This window comes from Gadus macrocephalus, chromosome 20 (assembly GCF_031168955.1).
Source record: "Gadus macrocephalus chromosome 20, ASM3116895v1".
NCBI classification, from domain to species: Eukaryota; Metazoa; Chordata; class Actinopteri; order Gadiformes; family Gadidae; genus Gadus; species Gadus macrocephalus.
In genome coordinates, this window is record NC_082401.1 from 15,539,143 (window position 1) to 15,559,790 (window position 20,648).

General features: G+C 47.3%; 1 protein-coding gene across 1 annotated transcript in view; it reads right to left on the bottom strand.

Annotated features, from left to right (window-relative positions):
- Positions 1 to 214: 214 nt before the first annotated feature.
- stxbp5l (syntaxin binding protein 5L) overlaps positions 215 to 20,648 on the bottom strand; it is a 94,743-nt gene continuing 74,309 nt past the window's right edge. Inside the window, exons 7-15 of the mRNA XM_060039472.1 lie at positions 19,186 to 19,239; positions 15,730 to 15,909; positions 11,065 to 11,166; positions 9,409 to 9,654; positions 7,742 to 8,105; positions 6,565 to 6,730; positions 5,398 to 5,509; positions 4,444 to 4,664; positions 215 to 3,261 (exon numbers count right to left, since the gene is read on the bottom strand). Coding sequence (XP_059895455.1) covers positions 3,220 to 3,261; positions 4,444 to 4,664; positions 5,398 to 5,509; positions 6,565 to 6,730; positions 7,742 to 8,105; positions 9,409 to 9,654; positions 11,065 to 11,166; positions 15,730 to 15,909; positions 19,186 to 19,239 — 1,487 coding nt within the window. The 3' untranslated portion in view covers positions 215 to 3,219. The remainder of the gene's footprint in view (positions 3,262 to 4,443; positions 4,665 to 5,397; positions 5,510 to 6,564; positions 6,731 to 7,741; positions 8,106 to 9,408; positions 9,655 to 11,064; positions 11,167 to 15,729; positions 15,910 to 19,185; positions 19,240 to 20,648) is intronic.

The window sequence follows — 20,648 nt, forward strand, 5'->3', positions numbered from 1 at the left end:
AGGCTGAGTTTTTTATTTTCCAGCACCCCCTGCTGAATACGTTCCCGCGGCCGTAGACCTGCAGAATGTATGGGGATGGGTTTTTAGAACCGTTTCTGTTAATATCAAACCAATATAGCCTATAAACAGGGGTTATTCATTCCAGTAGTAGGATATATCTTCTCAAATAACACAATATAGCACGTTTTGGGGATAAATCAAACAAAGCTCTCGATTGTGTACATCAATCAATGTTTATTTAAACTTGATTTTGCATCAACATAGTTCAGATATTTTTTGTCCAGTAATTTCTATTACACTAGTATAATATCAATAAGAACGAAAGGTGGTAGAATCCATTTAAACAAGACAAACTTTGCTGCCATCATTTGATAAAACTAGAGAAATGCTTGGTCAGAAGACAACCCTAGTCCAAGGGACCCAGACAACGCTAGGTTAGCCCAGCTTCAATACCAGCAGTGACGGGTACGACAGTTACAGAGAAAAATACTCTAATTCTCCTTTTTTCTATGAATGTTTTTTTTACTTTTTGTCTCTCACTCTCTCTCTCTCTCTTTACTCCCAGGATTGAGCTGTACAGTTGGTAAAAAAAACAAAACAAACAATAAAACACCCTGTCTACAGGAACCTATTTTAAATGTTTCTTAATGTATTCTTTGCCATCGAAAGTTTCATTGATGGTACATGCAGAGAAATATATAAGCTATATTCTCTGTTGTGTTCATAACCACATTTTTATCTGGTGAAAGACAATGGACAATTGCGCTTTTTTAAAAACTCCAGTGTCTTTGCTTTTTCTAATTCAATTAGGGCTCTAGCCTATATCAATATGGGGTCTCGTGGGCTAATCTGTGGTTGGCTGTCAATTGGTGTTGCAGGCAGCAAATAGCCTCTTGTGTTTGCACATATGATACTCTCACATATGACGACAGGCCAAACTTGTTTGAGATGGAGAACCCTCAGCTTAAAACCTCAGCTCCCGTAGACCTGAATGCACACAGGTAACACCAATACGCCGTCGGCTAATGCGGTTGGCTAGTGATGTTTGGAAACCTATCCATGTACAGCACAATTAACAACATGATACGTAACAATGTATCATAAAACACTTTGTTATTTTTCTTCTTTAAACATACAAAGCCTTTCTGGAGAGGCGAATATTACCATAGAAAATGGCATCAGGACACGAGAATACCATAAGTCGTCAAGAATATGTCAAAGTCTAAAACAAACCAACGGAAAACCCATTTGCCTTTATAGACCAAATCAGAGTGAATATCTCACACACGTATTGTACACATTTTCATTAATGACTGACCCATACCTAAACGTCACGATAAAAACAACAACAGATCTTTACGTTCCTTCTGTACCCTGTCCCGTACAAATGCACTCCATATAAGGTCAACTGGGCGTCGTTCATATCATCCGTCTCGTATCAATAAGCAGTAAGATAATCAACAATCATGAGAATAAATCATTACAAAACAGTAGGATACCTGCAGTGATACGCTGGTACGTAAAACCTCCAATCCACCGAAGAGCAATACAAACACTTGTGTTGGGGTGAGAGAAGAGGAGGTTCATTCATGTTTCGATTGCTTTGGCAAAGAAAGAAGAGTCTGACCTTAGCCCGGCTATTGGGATTCAGCCTCTCTCTCCCCATCTCTCTCCATCTACCTCTAACTCTCTCTCTCTCTCTCTCCCTCCCTCTTTTCTTCTCTTCTCTGTGATTCGTACGCGTGCCTGCACACGCAAACATTCACGGGAATGGCGTACAGATCTCAAACACACAAAGGCATCAGAAAAATTCAAACCAACAAATGACAACAGCAAATAACGACAATTAAGTAAAAAATAAAAAATATCTAGAACGTCAAAATCAGATCCAGCCCTCGGATTATGATAAAATATTCTCATCGCCGCCATTTCAATGGACTTTATTTGAATTATCGTAAACAAGACTGATCACCCTACCAATACATTAGCTCTTTGTCTGTGTTACAGTAGGGTTGTAGAGGGGTGGGTGCTAATCCCGGATCAAGTTTTGAATTCTTCTTTTCTTTATATGGCACATGAATAGTACAATTGCTGTATCAATATAACACACACTGCCCTGGCCCTCAATTAATGTCTCAACTCTCAGTCACCACCACAACATTTCCAATGGCCTTCGCTATCATAATCTCATCATAGTCTATTGATTGTATTTTGGGAAGGGTACTATTATTGGGTGATGCTCTCATTAATTAGCAGCAACAAAAACAAGGAAATCAGTATGACAGTGAAGATAAGTAATTGGTAAGTGTCAGCATTAGACGCTGTGAGTCCATCCATAGAGAAAACACTGCTATATATGCTTTAATATTGTGTTAGGTGTTAATATCAAGTGTTCATAATGAATATCGATGTGGAATTCTTGAAACCAAATTTAAAAAAACATTAAATGAGAACACAAATTTTGGCTTAATAGCAATGTAGGTATACATTTCCCTTTTTATATATAGACTATTTTTTCCTCAATATTTCAAAAAATATATAAAGTTTCTCATAGTTTCTCTCATTGGCTTATATTATTAAAGAAAAGTGTAATTTCCGTACCTCCTTCCGTTTTAAAGTAGCATGCTGCTTTTGAATATGGCAGTTTTTTGTATTTTTTTAGTAGTCATCCACTTTTTTTGTTTGTATGTTTTTGTTTTCATGCATTTTTGTTGTTGGTTTCTTAACTTGAGAGTATCTACACACAGAGGTCCAGGAGCCTCCTCAGTTCAAACACACACACACACACACACACACACACACACACACACACACACACACACACACACACACACACACACACACACACACACACACACACACACACACACACACACACACACACACACACACACACACACTAGGACGTCCACTTCCTCAGGGCCCCCTGGTGAGACTGTCCTCTAGTCGTGGTGCTCCTTCCTGTCACAACGCGTCTAGACAAGTGCCCGACCCGTCGAGCCCCTTCAACAATGTGCCAACAGCTGCTCAACCAGAAGCCTCCTGAGAGAGAGAGAGCCCCGTTTTCAAGGCAGGAGTCCCCTCTTCTTCGTAGCGCCTTCGTTTCCTCCCACCGTCTATCTCTCTCTCTTTATCCCGCTCTCTCTCTCTCGCTCATAATGTAGAGTGAAAGTCCGTGTCGTGGGCCAGGGGGGCAGGTCTCCGCACCCCGTCCCACCATTAGAACTGGTACCACTTCTTGTCTTTACACTTCAGCATCAGCTGCAGACGGGGGGGGGGAGACAAACCGTGGAAGACAGGGTGGTTAGAGAGTGCAACCAAAGCAGGGACGGGCTGTCACCGCAGAGGAAAGCACTCAGCCGGCTCTGCGTTCACCCCGCAACACGTCGCTTCTGCTTGGGCTACTGATAAGAGGAGGGACCTCGAAATAGAAACTTAAAAAAAAGGGTTACCAGCTGTTCCAACGGAAGATGGGACAGTTGGCCCGACATCACTCTCAAGGCTCTCAATACTTAAGATACTTAAAACTTAAATACTTAAAAACTAAAATGTTCCAGTTTTGCCGTCACAAAGATTAAGAAAAATTTGCAACGAATAATATCTGTATATGCTACCGCAGGCACTGGCGTAGGTGTATTGAGTGTTTCTTCTTTGTACTGACAACATTATTCAAGAAGTGGGCGATGGCCCACTTCATCTTTGTCTCACACCTCCTGATGGAATACCACCCCGGTACTCCCAGGGGTGCTGTTGAGTCAAATTCCCTTTCCAAAAGGCTCTCTCACGACTGTCGTGAGGTAACAATTAATAGGTAACAGTTACCTCATGCTTCTGTTTCGGGAAAGATTACATTTTTAGACAAAAGACACCACACAGTTGATTCTAAGAACACTGCTGTCATGCATATATATCATGCAATATTTAACTGACATTACCCCCACCCCCCCATTTTTTATGTTACAGACCTGAAAGTAACTTGAGCTAACTGGTGTGCTTGCTATAGAGAAATTAGACTAAACTAGACTAGAGATAAGACTTAGGCCCAATTATTTTCTACCCCTTACCCCTCCCCCTTGTTTTGAAGGGGTAAGGGGTAGAAATGGGATTAGGCCTAAAACCCAATCCCATTTCTACCCCTTACCCCTTCCCCTTCCCCCTTCAAAACAAGGGGGATGGGGAAGGGGTAAGGGGTAGAAATGGGATTGGGCCTTAAAACTGCAAAAATGAACTAAATTGTGAGTGCCCATCTACATTAACAACAAGTTCATCGAACGGATAACCCCCCTTGAGATCAACAATCTCATTTTTATGATATTTTATGGGAGGGGGTGACCCTCGTGAACGCCCCATCACCGCCACGCAACTCATTTACCTTTACATTTAGGGCATTTAGCAGCGCTTTTTAAGCAGCGATTTGTGCGAAGAAAGTGAAAAAACCAGCACCTCGTGGGCGTGCTTTGAGAAGGTCTCGGCGCTGGTCATCATGTGGGCGGTGCGGTCCTCCAGCTCGCCCAGCCGCTGGCCCCTCTCGTCCAGGGCGATGCGCGCCCGCGCCAGGTCCCCCACCACCCCGCCGGCCGCCGCCTTCATGCCCTCCATGCCCACCTGGCCCGGGATGTGCTGGGCCAGGCTCCGCGAGGCCTTGCCCGCCGACGCCTCGCCGACTAGCGGGCGCCGGGGGAGACGGGGAGACGGCGAACACGTCAGTGGTCAGCTCGTCAAAGAACGACTTGGTATGAGGCAGTTTTGGATCATGGTGCATGAGCCTCGGCGTGTTATTAATAGTAGAGATGAGGTGACATGAGAATGCTATGATTGAGTTGTTTTGTAATGTTTCGACATTATACCACAGCATTGTTATATACTTGATGCCGATTGGTCAATGATGTTCCAAGGTTGTGCATTATCCTTCAATATCGGGAAACTTCCGCGTTTTAAACAGATACGGGTCAATTCCCTTCGAATCCAAAATGAAAAACAACACACTACAACTACCGACCAGATGACCTTGGCAACGCACAAAAACAATATTTAAAAATTGTATTGATTAATTTGAACAAAAAACAATAATGTAATTGATTAAATAACTAACTTGTAATCATTGCTGGTAACTTTTACATTAGCTGAATAAACCACTCTGGGCATGACCACCCGCGTCGTTCATTATTTTCCGATAACAGGACACCCCATCGTGGTTGAGTCCTCACCTGATCAATTAAAAAAGGCCTTTGGATAAATCAAGCTGGCGTGATTACGGCCCACGGTGGAGTGGATGATGGATTTATAATGGAGAGGACCCACTGGGCTTCACAGTGTGTCAGTAGGTAGAGAAGGGCAGTGAAATACAAGGATGAACATGACTGTGTTATCGGTGTGAAGTGCTAAGGGGTGACCTACAGAGCTCCTCTCGGTCAAGGTTCTGGGCATTCCCTCCGAAGAAGCCCTTGAGGAATCCTCGGTTCTGGACCTCGGGCGTCTCTATGGGCGTGAACAGCTCTCCCAGCATCTCCTGTATCGGCCGAGAAAACAAGCACATGGTGTGTTGGTATGGGATAGCAAATGAAATGCTATTCTAGTCCCTTTAATTCACACAGGTGGACGTTGGGGTCGTCTGAGGCTCAACTCCACGCTGGACTTATGGATTTATGTTTTGTTATTGATGTTTCATTTGCTTGTTATGTCAGGCATATTCTTGTTCTACGGAGACCCGTAAGGGAGCTGCATTGGAAAAAAAAAAATAGGGAGATATATGTGATGTGAGAAAGGAATACACAGTGAGAAAAAAATCATGACTTGTCTTGGATAAAAAAAATGAAAAAAATGATAAAAAAAAGACTAGCTGGTGAAACGAAAGAAATGCAAGTAGAAATTCAGTCAGACAAAAACAAATCAGTAGGGGGTGAAAAAGCAAAACCTTCAGGCGAAAACAAATTAGTTTTTTTATACAATGTTATGTGCCTGAAACACTTTTTAAAAAACTTTTCTCCAATAAACAAAAGAACAACGGAGCAGAACTTGAGTTTGGACAGAAAATGTAGACAAATAAAGTCAGTGTTAGGCTTTAGAATTGGTTTTCAAATAAGTGAAAGACATATTAAGAGGCTTATCTCGATGGAAATATGCTAAGTATGTTGTAAGTTCTGGGAATTACTTAGTTCGGAGGAACTCTAAAAGGTCTTCCTTTCTCCTTCTAGGACGGAAGCTGTTCACGCTAGCTAGCTGGCTAATCGTTAGCTACATGTCATGTGTAAAATAACACATAATTGTTTTAACAAAGCAGTTACATTTTCTTTCTTCTATGCAAGGTCCCTTAGGGGCCCGTATTATTGGGATGGCAGTATGTATAGGGCCTTTTTGGGGTGTAATAGTTGTAATAACTACATGGGCCTACAGGTGGCAGCATAGTTTCATCAAAAAGGAAAAACTCCTGTTGAACTTACTCAGGCTCTTTTTCTGACTGTGAGAGTCCACAACATGAGGGGGTTAAACTTGAAGTGAAATGCATTGCACACACACACCCACCGGCCGACCCACCTACACAGCTACACACCCACACACACCCACCTGCAGGTTTTCACACATGTCCTGGCTGAAGGTGATTCTCTGGACCTCGGTGGGGGAGCTGAGGTAGAGTGCCTGCCCGCCGTTGGTGAAGCAGAAGGTTCTGGCGATGCGCATGTCGGTCATCGGCAGGTAGTTGACGTCCATCAGCGGTCTGAGACTGGGTAAACTGTCGGGGGAGCCGCACACCATGATCCAAAACAAGGGGAGGGGGGGTGGGGGGGGGTGCAGAACAGAGACGCATAAGACAAAAGGCAGAAGAGGCTTTGATATGCACGACACAGGCCGATGTGCACTCATTGAACGCAAACCAAGAGCGGCTTCAAAAGACAGCGCACTCCAACTCTAATAACTCCTAAAAAAGACGCAGAAACGCGAGCCCGAATCTAAGAGAAACCAATAGAGTTTGAAATCAAATTCTCTGTGTATGAATATGAATCGGAATATCGAATTAACTCTTATTATCATCTACCATTTGGGTAAACAAGCCATACAATTGAAGAGTCACTCGGCACTAATACGAAGCCTTCAGGGATCAAACACTATTAGTTGGATATAGCAAGGGACATCGCATGGTCCAATTTCAGCAATCAGAAAGAGCAATGCAATAACCCGTGCTTCACCAGAGATGGCGCTGTCCCCTGGGGTTTTACTAATTGGTTGCGAAATTAATCTAAGCTTTTATTAGCCTTGCGTTATCTAAGTCTTACCACTTTAATGGGAAAGCCCATTGCGGTTCAGAAACACATTAAAGCAAGTAAGCGTAAGGGAGGAGACCTCCTTTCAACCACAGAATGTCGGCGGGCCGCCTGAGAGGCGATCTCACCGGCGGTGTTGGCGGGCGGTAAAGTGTGAAGCGCCCCACAGACTTTTCAGTTGAAGCCTGGACAAAAGCACAGCGTCGTGCTGTGCCTTTTTTAACATCACAAAACAACCTCGCAAGAATCTCAACACCTGAAACCACGACCGCTCGTTTTCTCAAGTGGATTTGTTTGCTACCTGGCGTGCCGGGGCTCTCCGTCGGATTAAAACGCAAGGCGCTCACAGCCGAAAATTCAGCAAGAATAAAAAAAAAATTATCGGCTCCTGTTGATAACAACCCCAACATGGCCGCCGACCCCGCTGTGTTAAAGCACTGATCGACAGGGCGTAAACAAACAGGGCGCGATCGGGGCCTCACCTGAGCGTCATGATGTGGCCGTTGGCGCAGAAGCAGGCCAGGCAGACGCTGTTGCACGCGGTCACCACGTCGGCGCGCAGCACGAAGGACGACTCGGTGATGTTGTGCACGAAAAGGCACGCCTGGGACGGCATGAGCAGCACCTTGGCCTGCCGCTCGGAGCACACCACGGCCAGGTGGCCCTCGGCGCAGCCGTCCTGCGACGACCACGGGGAGAAGTTGATCAGCTTGCGCGGTCGGGGTCGGTCTGGGTCTTCGGGCCCGTTGGGGTCCCGCCACACTTCGTGGGGGCCCGGGATGATGGCCCCGGCCAGGTCCAGGAAGGCCAGGCGCAGGATTGAGCCCTTCATCAATAGGACGGCCCCTGGGTGACATTAGAGGGATGGGACTTGTTTAGCGCAAGCCGAACTGAAGAGAGCAAAAGCCCCACCGTCTATCATGGCCTCCTTCTACAGAGGCGCCATCGAGAGCATCCGGACCAGCTGCATCACTGTGTGGTATGGGAGCATCACTGCTTCATCGGTGTCCCACTCCCCCGATCCCCTCCCTCCTTGACATCTACGGAGCCCGCCTCTCCCGCAAAGCAACCAGCGTTGTGGGTGACCCCAGCCCCCCCCCCCCCCTCACACAGCCTCCTCAGCCCCCTGCCATCTGGGAGACGGTACCACAGCCTCCGGGCCGGCTCCAACAGACTGGTAAACAGCTTTTTCCGAAAGGCTGTCAGGAAGCTCAACTCTCTCCCTTCCCTCTGCCCCCACAAACTCTTGGCTTAGACGTTTTTTTTGCATTTTTTAGAATTTATTTATTGTAAATATTACTGGTTTTACTTAATTTGATCCTTATTGCACCGTGGGTCGGAGACAAACGCAATTTAGATTCCTCTGTTTGTCCGGCAAATATTTTGGAATTGACAATAAAGCTGTCTTTGACTTTAAATGGTATGGAAGGAACAGGGGTTTTGCTTCCTTTTTCTTCTGCGAAGACGTAGGAGGGATTTTTGTATCTTTTATCCGAATCTCCAAATCCCAACTGACGTTTTAAATGTCAGTTGAAATAAATTCATTTAATTAATACGTTCCTTAAAAGGAATTATATGAAAAATAGCCAGGCTGGTCCCATCTGCAACGGGCAGATGCAGAAAACAGATGGAGTGTATCGCTATCTACTGGGAGCAGGTTAATGGCTCCTGCATACTTTCTTCCAACCCCCCCTCTCTATCAATGCATCCGAAACTATAACAACTCTCTCGCACCCCTGGCCGACACACCTGGCTGACATCAACCAAGGCATTCAGGAGTATTCAGCCGCTCTGCCCCTCGCCTCTGGAACTCTCCCACGATCCAACCGCACTACAGAGTCTCTCCCCACCTTTAGAACCTCCATCCTATCCCTCTTCAACTGGCCTATCCCACGTCACTCCACCCACCAGCCGATGGAACGAATATGTTGTTGATTCTTTAAATGTGTTTGTTTTAACTACACTTTCCTGGGTTTAACTATATTTGCTTGTCTTAACTGTAAGGTGACCTGGAGCGCTTTTGAAAGGCTCCCTGAGATAAAATGTATTATTATCGTTATTGGACAGAGGGACGGGAGGTGGAGCGCCCATGTGGAGAGAGTAGTGTGGTGGGTGGGGTTGGCTGGGGTTTGGTGGGGGGGGGGCTCACCGCCGGGGCCGATGGTGACGGGCTCCTCCACCCGCTCCTCCTCCTCGGTGGGCACGGACATGGGGATGAGGAGCACCACGCCCAGGCTGGTGCCCACCCACAGGCACGGGGTGGGCTGGGCGTCGCCCTTGCGGCCATACGACTCGCCGAACTGCAGCGTGGTCACCGCCTCCTTGGTCTCCCGGTCGATGCTGGACACGCTGGAGCTGCGGGAGCGGCTGAAGGAGTTCTCCCTGCTCTCGGCTCCTGGACGACGGACAGGCGAACCGGCCAATCAGGGAGAGAGAGAGAGAGAGAGAGGCGGGGAGGGGAGAGCGATCCAATCGGAGAGAGGATGGGGAGGACAGGTGAAGGGACATGGAGGGATGGGGAGAAAGTAGTGGGAAAGGTGGTGGGAGATGCATTATGGGAAATGGATAATGGGAATGTGGGATGAGTAGGTGATGGGAAATTTGGAATGAAAGACGGATAGATGGACAGATGATAAGGGTGAAACAAAAAGAAAAAAAGAGAGAAATACATTCTGAAGAAAATATTGGGTTTTCTATTGTATGCAAATCTTTGAGGCGAATGGAACAAGCTCCTGAGAGCAGACACACACGTATTTCTCTTTAAAACAAGGTCATAGCTATTATAGTTATAGTCTGTTGTAATAATAATAATCAGTGTACTCAATCAAGACTTACTTATGCAAATCCCAAGTGTGAATTGATTAGAGTATTTAACAGTTCATTTCTCCTCCCTGGTTCTTACCTAAAACTGGAAAAATAATATAACATAACATCCTACCTACATACAATTTTACACACGTACACACAGAGAGTAATGGGCACACATGAACACAACGCACACACACACACACACACACACACACACACACACACACACACGTGCGTTCAGTTAACACGAAAAAACAAAGACTACTTTGACCTCTTGTGATTGCTACCCATTTATGTGCCCCCAAACCATTACATATTTATGCTTTTCCATCATGAAAGTATTTTGGTATTGCCCAAGTATGATTCCATATTCTAAATAATTAAAAAAACCAGGCTATGCGTTCTCTTCCACTGGCTTACACTACACAGACTGCAGACTTTATCAAAAAGGAGCTCCTGATGCAAAGTGTCCAAATTCATTGAAGTGTACTTGCTATGGACTCCTATTATAATGACAATATTATAAAATGATAGCATAACTGACATTTGAAACACATGTTACATGTCCCTTTATAAATACGCTCCAGCTGTGTAGAAATAAGTGAATCCTCAACACAATGAGTGTGCACTATCCTACAACCGTGAAGCCCTTGGATCCCAAATCCAAACAGAGAAGCAGCACATGGAGCTGGCATGGAGAGAGGGGGGGGGGGGAATGAAAACAACCCCCATGCTGAGAGAGACTGCCTCGCTTCCTCCCGGCCTCTCCGGGACATGAAGTCCTTTTTTTCTTTTCAGGAAGATTTGTTTTTTTATCTTTCATTCCTTTGTGTGTGATATGCTTACAGGAGGATCGACAGGACGGACGGACTGACTGACGGACGGACGGACTGACGGACGGACGGACTGTCTGACGGACGTACGGACTGGACGGTGGAATGGACGCAGAGACTGCTGCGTCCGGTGCACCCCCCCCCCCCCCCCCCCTTCTCCTTACCTTTCTCGCTCCAGCAGTAGGCGGCGGGCGAGTGGTGCTCGTCGTGGGAGTACATACTGACGCCGTGCAACTGTTGGAGCATGGCCCTCCTGGACGTATAACCTACTGGTCGCCCACGGGGAACACGACACGACCCCAACCCACCCAGCGACCGAACAACCACGACGGGACACCCACCCCACCCAGACAGCCAGGGGACAGACGAGACGGACGGACGGACGGACGGACGGACGGAGATACGGGACAGTGACAGAGAGAGAGACAGACAGAGGGACAGAAGGAGGGGAAAAGACGAAACAGAGCAAAGGACAGACTGGTTAGAATATGGCAGAGAGAGAGAGAGAGAGAGAGAGAGAGAGAGAGAGAGAGAGAGAGAGAGAGAGAATGAGAGACAGAGACAGAGAGAGAGAGAGACACACACACAGAGACAGAGAGAGAGAGAGAGAGAGAGAGACAGAGAGAGAGAGAGAGACACACAGAGAGAGAGAGAGAGACAGAGATAGAGAGAGAGAGACACACACAGAGAGAGAGAGAGAGACAGAGAGAGAGAGAGAGAGAGAGACACAGAGAGAGAGAGAGAGAGAGAGAGAGAGAGAGAGAGAGGTCAGAATATCCTACCAGAAATCCTACCATTCTAATCCTACACAGTTTTGGGTTGTGAAAGTGATTGATGCGTTTCACAGCCGAGCGCGTTGCAGCGTGTCTGGGCCAATATGAACACGGCCGAGGGTGAAAACATTTCTTTGTGTTTTGATGTTTTTTCGAGCCTGCGTTGCGTCGTGGCAACTCAATTTATCGTACCCTGCTGTGTGTATTTTTGTGTGTGCGTGGATGTGTGTGTGTGTGTGTGCGTGTGCGTGCGGGTTGGTGGCTGGGTGTGTGTGCGTGCGTGCGTGTGTGGATGGATGTGTGAGACTGCCCCTGGGGTGCTGAGCTAATGAAAGTCATGCACAGCGGGCACACTTGACAGGGGGCAGGGGGTCTCTCTGGTGACCCGGTCAGAGGGCTCCGAGGCAGCACCAGACATGCCTCAAGAACCACACACACACACACACACACACACACACACACACACACACACACACACACACACACACACACACACACACACACACACACACACAAAATCTCAAAGCAGCATACAGACCGGAGGCAACACTAGACACAGACAGATGCTACGAACATATATATATATATATATATATATATATATATATATATATATATATATATATAAAATCCAGAGGCAATTAATGGAAGCCAATCAAGTTGAAGGGTTTGAATATTTAATGGCTGTTGGCTCAGGATCCTCGCCTAGTTGAGAAGATGGGTGTGTATGTGTGTGCGTGCACGAGTGTATGTGTGCATGTTAGTGTGTGTGTGTGTGTGTGTGTGTGTGCAAGTATGAGTGTATGTGTGTAAATGTGTGCTTGTTAGTGTGTGACTGTGTGTGCGAGTCTATGCATGCATGTATGGTGCGAGTGTGTGTGTGAGCATCTGTGAGTATATGTGTGTATGTGTACGTGTGCAAGTCTGTGTATGCATGTAAGTGTGTGTGTTTGTGTGCGAGTCTGTGTATGCAGGTAAGTGTGCGTGTGTGTGTATGTGTGTATGCATGTTAGTGTGTATGCATGTTAGTGTGTGTGTGTGTGTGTGTGTGTGTGTGTGTGAATGCTTGTTTGTGTGTGTGTGTGTGTGTGTGTGTATGTATGTTAGTGTGTGTGTGTGTGTGTGTGTGTGTGTGTGTGTGTGTGTGTGTGTGTGTGTGTGTGTGTGCATGCTAGTGTGTGTGTGTGTGTGTTGACGTGGCGTCAGCGTCCCCCTGCCCTTTCCCTCCTGGCGGCCACGCCCGTCGTGCGCTCATTAGCCCTCGCGCGCGGCTGTTGACCTTTAATTATGCCTGTGACCCCGCTGGTGCATCGCCGTGGCGATGCAGCCCAATCCACCGGCACGGCAGGGTGCAAAGATAAGGGGGGGGGGGGGGGGGGGGTCTGCACGCCTCGAGCGACTGGGGATAAACACTGACGTTGCATTGTGGGTCTGCCCTCATGCAACCATCCCATAATAAGCGCAGACATGTCGTTTCCCTGGATGGAGGTCGTTATCGAGGAGGCTGGGGGCCTTTGAGGGTGGGCTTCTTTTTGTTTTAAGTCATTTATTTGAGAATAACATTTGAATTGATTGTTGGGGTAATGTCTCAGCCAGGCCCCTAGGTTCAGTCTTTAAAGCAGTGCTGCACACAGACGCCTCTATATTTGTAACTTCATTTCACGCCCATCATCGCCGGAGTGTCTGGTTGTGTTTATAAACATCCTCCGAAGAGCGAGAGTGGGCAACAGTCGGATCCACGCCTCGAACGGGGGGGGGGACGTCTGGTCGATTATGTAGCGGCGAGCCCGGCAGAAGACTTGGCTTGTTGTAATGGGATGCAGCCCGCCCTTTGGCTGCAGGTCACTGCCATATAATGAGCTGGCTGAAGGAAGCAATGTGAATCCAATCACCAGATTAGTGTGAAAGTGTTGTCTGCCTCGCAGCGGCTGGGCGGCTTGGCCTGTTGGAATTGGCGGCTCCGAGAATAGGATTCTGCGGTGGTTGATTCTGTGTATATTTATTCTGACCTCACTTTTTTAACGCGTCTTTATTTCTACTTTGTATTTGTTGTTGGAAGAATATATGCTTGGTTTTTTCACCAATTTAGAACTATAATGGTTGACTAATACTGGTTTATGAAACCCGTGTCCTGTAGGGTTTCACTCTAACCCTACGCCTTACCCTAACCCCTATGCTAATGCAATATAATAATGTATAAACTAATGTTAATTAATGAATGATTAATGTGCCCCACTTGTCAATTATTAATAGGTGTATATGTACCCGTTATTTAGCCTCAACACTTTACAATAACGTTCAGTCAATGAGCGTTCAGTTAAAGATTCGTTCATCATTAACTAAAGGCTTATAAATGACGTTATTATGAAGTGAAAACCAATATTGTTGTTGCTGATGTTGTTATGATGGGGGGGCTGGGTGCCTTTAGTATAAGGCTCCAGAATAGTTGCACCTGCGGCAAAACAAATCAGAGCACATCATCATCATCATCATCGTCGTCCATGCGATCATCAGGTGCACCGCGAAAGGCCTTTACTTAAGGGACCTTCTTGTCTCTCCCTGGCTATATCGTCAGCATTACACTATCATCACAACCCTGTCGTGTCTGCCCTCATCCCTCATGACCTTCTCTCTCTCTCTGAAGTAAAAGCACCTCTGCCAACCAGTCATTAGAACACAAAGGCAGCCAGCAGGGCTCCATCCCTCCGGATTGGGGGGGGGATGCGTTTAAGCTGCGTCTAGCGGTCCATTAGCGAGAGAGCGCCCCCCTCCTCTCAGCGGTCGGTGTCTGGCGGACGACAGTGGCGTGCCGACGTTAGTGGTGTGGTGTAAGGATAAAGAGACCGCCAGCCATCGGTGGCCACGGCATGGGGGGACTGGGGTTGAGTGTTTTGGACCAATCATCAGAGCCTCTCCCCGTCCTCGCCGCCCGTTCTGCCGTGCCAGGGGCAGCGAGCGCCTGACAACCTGGTGCCAGTCTTCGTTCAATCGGAGCAACAAGGGGTCACCGCGAAGGATTGTGTCTCAGTCGGGGGACGGAACGAAGTGTCCCCGAATAATAACGGCGTTGGGAGGGTGTCGTCCGCTGCCTGGTGGTGTGGCCAGAGTGAAAATGCATTTCTTTACAGGGAGCCGGGCGCGAGGCCAGGATGGAAAACGCTACAGTGTCATGGCGGTGCTGCTTAGGTCAACGCCAGCTAGGCTGAGGCAGCACGGAGACAGACAGACAGACAGACACACACAGAAGCACACACAGTATGCTGGTTTGCCTCACATGCTGCATTCATACATAAGAAACACACCCACACACAAGAAGCGCACACGACACAATGTCACACAAACATGTACACCGACACACACACACACACACACTCACACACACACACACACACAAGACATGCACACCGACACCGACACACACACACACACACATAGACACACACACACACACACACTTGTCACATGGACATGCAGGCTTGTCTGTTGAGCACATGGCTCCGTGAGGTGCGGCCGAGAGTGCGGGTGTGAAAAGCGCGAGACTATATAGAGGAAAAACAAAAAGGCAAGTGTGACAATGCGTGACAGCTGTGAGCCCAAACACCTTGAACCCCCTCCGGCGCGGTCATCTGCTCGTTCGTCTGCTCGTTAAGACGCCGCTCGTCGGCTAACGCGCTAATTTATCCGTCAACGATAACGTGGCGCTCGCTAAGAACGAAGCGACTCATAAAATAAAACACGAAAACAACCAAAAACAACAAAGCATCATTAACCCTTGACCCCTCGCCCACCCACACCCGCGCAGCAAAACAGGTAAGGCACATTGTGTATCATTGACCCTTGACCCCTCTCGCTAACCCACACCCACGCAGCAAAACAGGTAAGGCACATTGTGTATCATTGACCCTTGACCCCTCTCGCCCACCCACACCAACACAGCCAGGGGTGGTGGCGTCATGCACTTAGTGAGGGGGGGGTGAGGTCAGCGGTCAGGGGTCAGGGGTCAGGGGGTTAGGAGGTTAGAGGGAATCATCGGCAAGGGAGAGGACAGGCACACACCTTCGGTATGGGACACAGGCAAAGAGATCTCCATGCAAGCGGCGGACTGGGCCTTGCGGAAGGGCGGCCTGCCGGGCCCTCTGCGGGTAAGCCGGGACCCCTCGGGACCGATCGGGATGCGGGGCTTCCCCGCCGAGCAGGGCTGGGAGGTGGGACTAGTGCAATGTCCATTGACATGATCTGTAACAACGGCAGAGCATTAGCAAAAAGAGCACATGACCAACAGAACCGAGGAGAAAGGCAGGAGAAATGAAAAGAGGAGCACTTCATACAAACTGGAGTTAAAGAAAGGTGCAGTAAGTAAGAGTCGGTTGGATGTTAGAGTAGAGGCGTTGGGGAAGGTGGGGGGTCAGGCGTGGAGGAGGGAGGTGTGAGAGAGAGAGAGAGAGAGAGAGAGAGAGAGAGAGAGAGAGAGAGAGAGAGAGAGAGAGAGAGAGAGAGAGCGAGAGAGAGAGAGAGCGAGAGAGAGAGAGAGAGAGAGAGAGAGAGAGAGAGAGAGAGAGAGAGAGAGAGCGAGAGAGAGAGAGAGAGAGAGAGAGAGAGAGAGAGAGAGAGAGAGAGAGAGAGAGAGAGAGAGAGAGAGAGAGAAAGCAGTAGGTAGAGCAAGGATCACTAGCTAGGAACATTCTTGAAAGAGCAGAAGAAAACAGTTGGTGGTGGATAGAAAATATAAAAGAGAAAACATCAACAGAGAGAGAGGAGCAGAGAAAGAGAGGACACTGGCATCAATCAACTTGTGCCCTGAGAAAGAGTGAGAGAGAGGTAGGCATTCATCAGCAGACCAAAGGGGTGATTTGGTGACGAGTTCGCAGTCGTTAGCGTCGGCCAATCCACAGACTTGTTGTTCATCTCCACTTCCCCCCCGTACCACAGCACCAGTGGTGTTCGTGCTGGTGACACGGGGGACTTGTGTCAGGTTTGTCACCGTTCAGCCGAATAATCGTTTAATAATGTGTCATTGATGAACATGGCAAATCACTTGTGTGGTAACTGCAGGCTGTTTTTGTATTGACGCACACACACACAGACACACACACACACACACACACACCAGGCATATACACAAACAAAGACACAAGGTAGGGAATGTATTGTGCGGTTCCTTTGTGGTTGCGTCAAGCGAACACGAGCATGTTGTCTTAATTAGCCAGCTCATGACGGCGCTCTAGAAGGGCCCTGTCACTCAAGTGTAGAAATAACCGCCGTGGCCGTCGGCCCTCCCGTCGCCCATGGCAACAAGGCCTCACCTTTAAAAGTGAAAGTTTAAAGGCTTTTCTCATCTTATTCTTTGCTTCTGTCCCTCACATGACACGCACTCGCGCACACACACACACACACACACACACACACACACACACACACACACACACACACACACACACACACACACACACACACACACACACACACACACACACACACACACACAGACGCACGCACGCACGCATTCACTCACTCACTCACACTCACACACTCACACACACACACACACGTGGTTGGAGCCCATTTTGCTCATGAATGGAAAGAGGGAACATGTTTGGCATTGCGTGGCGTCTGTTGCTGTGAGCTGTGAGCCAAGAGGGTTGGCAGCGCTCTGATAAATGTGCAGTCTAGATAAAGGGGTGCAGAGAATGGGGGAGGCGGGGTCGCCATGGTGCAAAGGACGCCATTTTCCGAAAGTGAAGATGAAAAACAGCAGGCTGCTGACCACTCCGCGTGCAAACAGCAGGGGGTTCCCGGGGCAACGCGGGCCTGCATAATGGCCGACCCAACGACATCACTTTGGTTGTTCCGTTTGACATTGGTTTTTGTTTTGAATGGATTTCAATCAGAAGTGAGTGATTCGGTCGTTTTTCCCGGGAACCTCCTATGAAAATCGGTGCCCATCCAGAACATGTTATTGTACCCTTAAACGCACACACACGCACTCACTTGCACGTACACGCACTCACAAACACACACGCACACACAGGTAGAAGCAAATTGTGTCAGTGCACACACATACAAATACACATACACACACACACACATAAATACACACACACACACAATATTTTTTACTGACTGAAGCTTAATTGAACAGGTAATATAATTTGAATGTTTGCAGTGGCGTTGGTTTGTTTGGGTGAGAAAATCTGTGCAATTACGGCGATATACGGTTTCTGAGAAAACATTCAGAGAGATCATTTTCTATAATTTGTTTCATCCTTCCCACCTCCTTCGTATCAACATTTCATTTTGTGGACCAGATTCCTCCTCCACATAATCACGTATGACGGCAGAGGTGGGCCTTAATTACAGAGTCTGTTTAAAACCCCTAACCGACGGCCATGACACCGGCTAACACCTGTCAGAGCAAAGAGAAAGCATGATTTATACTTTGAGGCCCATAGCACAGAGAAACCAGCACATCTTTTGACATTGGCCACACACACACAACCACGCACACACACACACACACACACACATAAAGTTTATAGAGACATGCGTGCCATGGCCGGAGCACACGTGCACGCTACGCAGCAGCACATTGGAGAGAGAGAGAGAGAGAGAGAGAGAGAGAGAGAGAGAGAGAGAGAGAGAGAGAGAGAGAGAGAGAGAACGAGAGAGAGAACGAGAGAGAGAACGAGAGAGAACGAGAGAGAGAGACAGACAGAGAGACAGAGAACGAGAGAAAGATAGAGAGACAGAGAGAGAGAGACAGAGAGAGAACGAGAGACCTACACAGTTAGAGAAACAGGCAGTGAGAAAGAAAGACGAGAGAGACAGAGAAAGAAATAGAGAAACTGCAGAGGATCTGTTAATGCAAATGATCTGGTTGTAGGAAAGGAGAAACATGAATCAACCAGTGAGAGAGATGGGGCGAAACTGCATCAGGCGACCGAGAATGAGGACCAATCACTGAAGAGCAAAGCGGCCAATGAGAGGTAGCTTTCTCAAAAGAAGAGAAAGATAGAGAAGGATCGAAAGCAAACGAAACAACTACTACAGCTAAGAACAGAGCATGTACTGGTTTGATGAGAGAACATTGAGAAGAACCTCCCTCCAGTTTAGATATGGACATGAGTCACGTTTCACCTTCAGAGACACTTGCAAAATGTATACTAGAGACAAGGAGAGGAAGATGCAGCACAGGACAGGTGGAAAAAGGACAAACACTACAGGTTAATATCGTCGTGAGGGCTGGAAAATCCCAGGAGGAAATGTAGAAAACTGAGCGGAGGAACTCAGAGGAAACGAAGAAAACAGAACAAAGTGAGAGAGAGAGAGAGAGAGAGAGAGAGAGAGAGAGAGAGAGAGAGAGAGAGAGAGAGAGAGAGAGAGAGAGACAAACCAAAGAAGGAAAGCAATGCAACTCGAATTTGACTGAGTGAAATAACCGAGAGAAAGAATGACGAAAAGTAAGCAGAAAGAATATGAACGGAAGAGAAAACTGCTGGCTTTCGCCTACCGTACCAAGATCAGTCTTAAGATCTGTAGGCAGACTTAACTTTCTGCCGGGTCCCTTTACTGAAACAAAAGGAAATAAGAAACAAAGTGCCAGTTAATCCTTTCAAATGAAAATTAACTGAAATCAAAAATCCAAACCAAAAAGAGCAAACCAACAAAATCATAGTTGAGACAAAATAAAGGAACACACATGCAGATTGGTGCAGTTGCACATGGCAGGCATATGCAGACTTTGTTTCATTGTAGTTCCCGGACCAAGGTGCCCAACTTCCACCCAATATGCTATAGTACTGTGTTTCATCCTTCTTTCTATAAGCAACCACACTTCTAAGCTTCGTGACTTTAAAAGTACACTCAAGGACAGCGTGGACGGCTAGTAAAGTACGATTGCAATTACTTGTTCTGATTGGCTGACATCGGGGCTAGCTGATGTTATTTGCCATCCCCTTAGCACCAAGTTCGGCCAATTAAAAAGACAAGTCGCATATCCTTATCCTTAGGAGCTGTTCCTTTGGTGTCTGTGGTTGTTGAGTAACAGTAAGCTTATGCTCAAAATCATCAAATGGGCCAGCACAGTTTCCATCCATGTTCAGTGTCTCCACCCTGACAACATTAGATCAAACAGTGCCCCACGATATGATACGGTCGTTGTACACTGACGCCGCCAGGGGAAAACAAGATATTGGTACCGGGGCATTTCCCCCGCGGTATACATCAGATAGAGCAAAACGGTTTATAGCGTGTTGAGATATTAAACAACAGCAGCTTATCAGTATTGGCATCATGGTGCCGGCCTATCTCTGCCCCAGCGCCCGGGGTAATGGCTGCTCTGAGCATTGAGCGGAGGCTGGAGCGACCTTGGTCTGGGAAATAAATAGGAGATGGGTGGTGGGCGAGGGAGATGGGTTTGGTGGGAGCATGTCCTAAACAGAACACGACACGTGAGGGAACAAAGTAAAACGTTTTTTCACACACATTTTGCAAGCATTTTGCAGTAGATAAGATGGACTGCAAAGTTAGAATTGGAGATGTTATTGATGTATTTTCATGAACAAGCTCACAATATGATTTCATATTTTTATTAAATGGTGGGTAAATGGTGACCCTGGGAGGTGGAAGACGCAGAATTTAATTGAGTATTAAGATTAACTGACCCCCCCCCCCCCACACACACACACACACACACACACACACACACACACACACACACACACACACACACACACACACACACACACACACACACACACACACACACACACACACACACACACACACACACAAATTCCATCAGGCCTTCATTGCCTTGACTGTTGCTGTGTCTTTCCCTTCGCATTGTTCATATTATGGAGATGAGATGGAAAGGATTCTGACACAACCCATCCATTCAAAATATATATTTTATTCATTCTATGTTTTTGTCCTTCACGGATCCGGGCCAATGCAGTGACTTTGCGTCCGGGATGGCC